This window comes from Microtus pennsylvanicus, chromosome 1, assembly GCF_037038515.1.
Source record: "Microtus pennsylvanicus isolate mMicPen1 chromosome 1, mMicPen1.hap1, whole genome shotgun sequence".
NCBI classification, from domain to species: Eukaryota; Metazoa; Chordata; class Mammalia; order Rodentia; family Cricetidae; genus Microtus; species Microtus pennsylvanicus.
This window is the reverse complement of record NC_134579.1, coordinates 89,763,403-89,766,513: the sequence shown is the minus strand read 5'-3', so window position 1 is coordinate 89,766,513 and position 3,111 is coordinate 89,763,403. Positions and strand designations below refer to the sequence as shown.

The 3,111-nt window shown below is 34.3% G+C and overlaps 1 protein-coding gene across 3 annotated transcripts; it reads left to right on the top strand.

The window, feature by feature from the left end:
* The first annotated feature begins 356 nt into the window (after positions 1-356).
* On the top strand, positions 357-2,774 carry LOC142840211 (uncharacterized). 3 transcript variants are annotated; one of them, XM_075956832.1, is made up of 4 exons: positions 357-390; positions 580-640; positions 1,628-1,767; positions 1,936-2,774. In XM_075956832.1, exons 1-4 carry the CDS (start codon positions 357-359, stop codon positions 2,772-2,774), a joined length of 1,074 nt encoding a protein of 357 aa, XP_075812947.1. The 3 variants fall into 3 exon arrangements, with proteins under 3 accessions (XP_075812947.1, XP_075812940.1, XP_075812930.1); XM_075956825.1 differs by having other exon boundaries at positions 1,628-1,809; positions 1,894-2,774; XM_075956815.1 differs by having other exon boundaries at positions 1,628-2,774.
* Positions 2,775-3,111: the final 337 nt, after the last annotated feature.

Sequence of the window (3,111 nt, the reverse complement as noted above, 5' to 3'; positions counted from 1 at the left end):
GTAGTGTTGATCTGCTTGCTTGTCTCTGTCTGTATGTCTGTTCATTGCCATTTCTTTCTCAAGGCTGTATTCTATGTAATGGGCCAAGGAATGGCACATATGAGCCTCCTCTTCAGCTCATTTCTAAAGTTAGTTGTGATTACATTATTTCATGAAAGAACTGTAGGAAGCATAAGAAATATGTGAATATATTACAGTAAAAGAAGTATTCCTTTACAAGGTCAGGTTCACACTTTGTTTTACTATTGTTTGGATTATTCTAGAATGCAGTGACCTATGATGATGTGCACATTGACTTCACTCGGGATGAGTGGGCCTTGCTCAATCCTTCTCAGAAGAGTCTCTACAAAGATGTGATGCTGGAGACATACAGGAACCTCACAGCCGTAGGTAAGACTGAACTTTCCTTCACATTTTAATGTAAAGGGACAACTGTGCCTTGGTTATTGATTCTCTTGCATAGTTTTGTTTAAGAAAGAATAAGAATGGGCTGAATAAATACTGCATTGTTTATTTATGATATTACATTTTGCACAATTTCCAATAATATATCATCCATTTTCTGGTACTATATTTTAGGCTATAGTTGGGAAGATCATAATTTCAGAGAACATTGTCAAAGTGCTAGAAGACATGGAAGGTAATTTTTATGTAAATTTTCAAATTTCCATTGAAAAAAATTAATGTGTCCTGGCAGATTTAAAGCAAGACAACAGTAATAAAGAAGAACAGCTTGAAATGTATTGATCATTATCAATTTCTCACAAAGTCATATGCCTCCATATCGAGTAGCTGTTCAGTGTTTTCAAGGCATTCCTCTCAAAAAAAGAAGATAAGGAAACAATGTTTTACTGATACCACCAGTTGAATCATAGCCCCATGAGAACTGTGCAATAGAATTGTCAATTCATATAGTTTATGCAACTCCAGTACTGCACAAGGCATAGACATTGAATAGATGATAAGTATATGTCCAAATCTGTATGAGAAATAGAGTCTGTAGTAAAGCTAGAGTTACTCATATACCTGTGGCTTTGCTAACCTTATGGAAATGGTTAGTTTATGAAAGTCAAAAAGGCTTCTGTGGAGAAACCTAAATCCCTACTCCACATGTTTGTGAGGAACAAAAACTCAAATTGTGTGAATTCAATGGAAAAAGATCATTTATTTGTTCTTCCTTTAATAAGACTATCATATGTCACTCTGAACACAAGCAAGTGAGCATGTGACTATGAAGAATGAGTGGAACTCTCTCAGAATAACGAGAAAATATGAAAGAAATTTAGTATTTCAACCTTGGGTAGACATGTTGAATGTGATACAAGGTTATATTTAATTAGTTTTCCAACTTCATTGGAAAGACATCAACAAACTCTCACTGAAGACAAGCCCTATGAGTGTTGGACTATGTACTTACTTTGTTTATCCAAGTTCTCTTTGTTATGCAGTATCTATTAAACTATAAGAAAATCTTAGAATGAAATAAGTATGGTAAAGCTTATTTAAAACTGAGTAGTTCTAGTTTTTTCAAATACATAAAAAGTCTCATATAAAATTAATTCATACAGATAATAAAATTCACTAGAGTAATGCATAAATTTTTTATATGTTCCAATTATCTTTGCAGGTATGAAAGAAGCCATACTGGAGAGAAAGCCTCTGAATATACACAATATGTTAAATCCTTTGCATGTTACAGTTTTCTTCACAGGCATGAAAAAATTCATTCTTCAGAGAACCCATGTGATTGTATTCAACATGATGAAGGCTTTGCATGTCGCAGTTGTCCTCAAATATTTAAAAGAGTACATGCTGGAGAGAGACACTATGAGTGTAATCAATGCAGTAACGTTCTTGCCAGTCACGGTCAGCTTCAAAAACTTAAAAAACCACATTCTGGGCAGAAACCCTACACATGCAATCACTGTGATAAAGCCTTTTCACAGAACTATGCTCTCCAACTACACCAAAGAACACATACTGGAGAAAAACCTTATCAGTGTAATCAATGTAGTAAAGCATTTGCAAGTCATGACTTGCTTCACAGACATGAAAGAACACATAGTGGAGAGAAGCCCTTTGAATGTAATCAATGTGATAAAGCTTTTTCACGGCGCTCTGAACTCCAAAGACATGAAAGAACACATACTGGAGAGAAACCCTATGAATGTACTGAATGTGGTAAATTCTTTGCATATAATCATCATCTTCAAGTACATAAAAGAACACATACTGGAGAGAAGCCCTTTGAATGTAATCAATGTGATAAAGCCTTTTCACAGAACAGTGCTCTCCGCATACATCAAAGGACACATACTGGAGAGAAACCTTATCAATGTAATCAATGTGATAAATCTTTTGAGAGTCATGGCCAGCTTAACAGACATAAAAAAACACATACTGGAGAAAAGCCATTTGAATGTAATGAATGTTATAAAACTTTTTCACATCGCTGTAAGCTCCAAATACACAAAAGAACACATACTGGAGAAAGACCCTATGAATGTAATCAATGTGGAAAATCCTTTTCCTATGTCACTGTTCTCCAGCTTCACAAAAGAACACACACTGGAGAGAAACCTTATCAATGTAATCAATGTGATAAAGCCTTTTCACAACTTAGTAGTCTCAAAAAACACAAAATAACACATACTGGAGAGAAACCGTATGAATGTAATGAATGTGATAAAGCCTTTTCACAAGTTAGTAGTCTCAAAAAACACAAAATAACACATACTAGAGAGAAACCATATGAATGTAATGAATGTGATTAAGCCTTTTCACAACTTAGTAGTCTCAAAGCACATAAAAAAACACATACTTTACATGAAACATATGAGTGAAATCAATGTTGTAAAGGCTTTTCACAACTTAGTAGTCACCAAAATCATTAAAAAACACACACTGAAGTGAAATCTTATGAATGTAGTCAATATGATAAAGCTTTTGCATGTGATGGCCAGCTTCACAGACAAAAAACCACACATACAAAAGAGAAGCCCTTTGAATGTAAGCAATGTGATAAAGATTTTTCACAGAGCTCTAAACTTCAAATACAGAAAAGAACACATAGCAGGAAAAAACAACCCTAGGAATGTCATCAATGTGAAA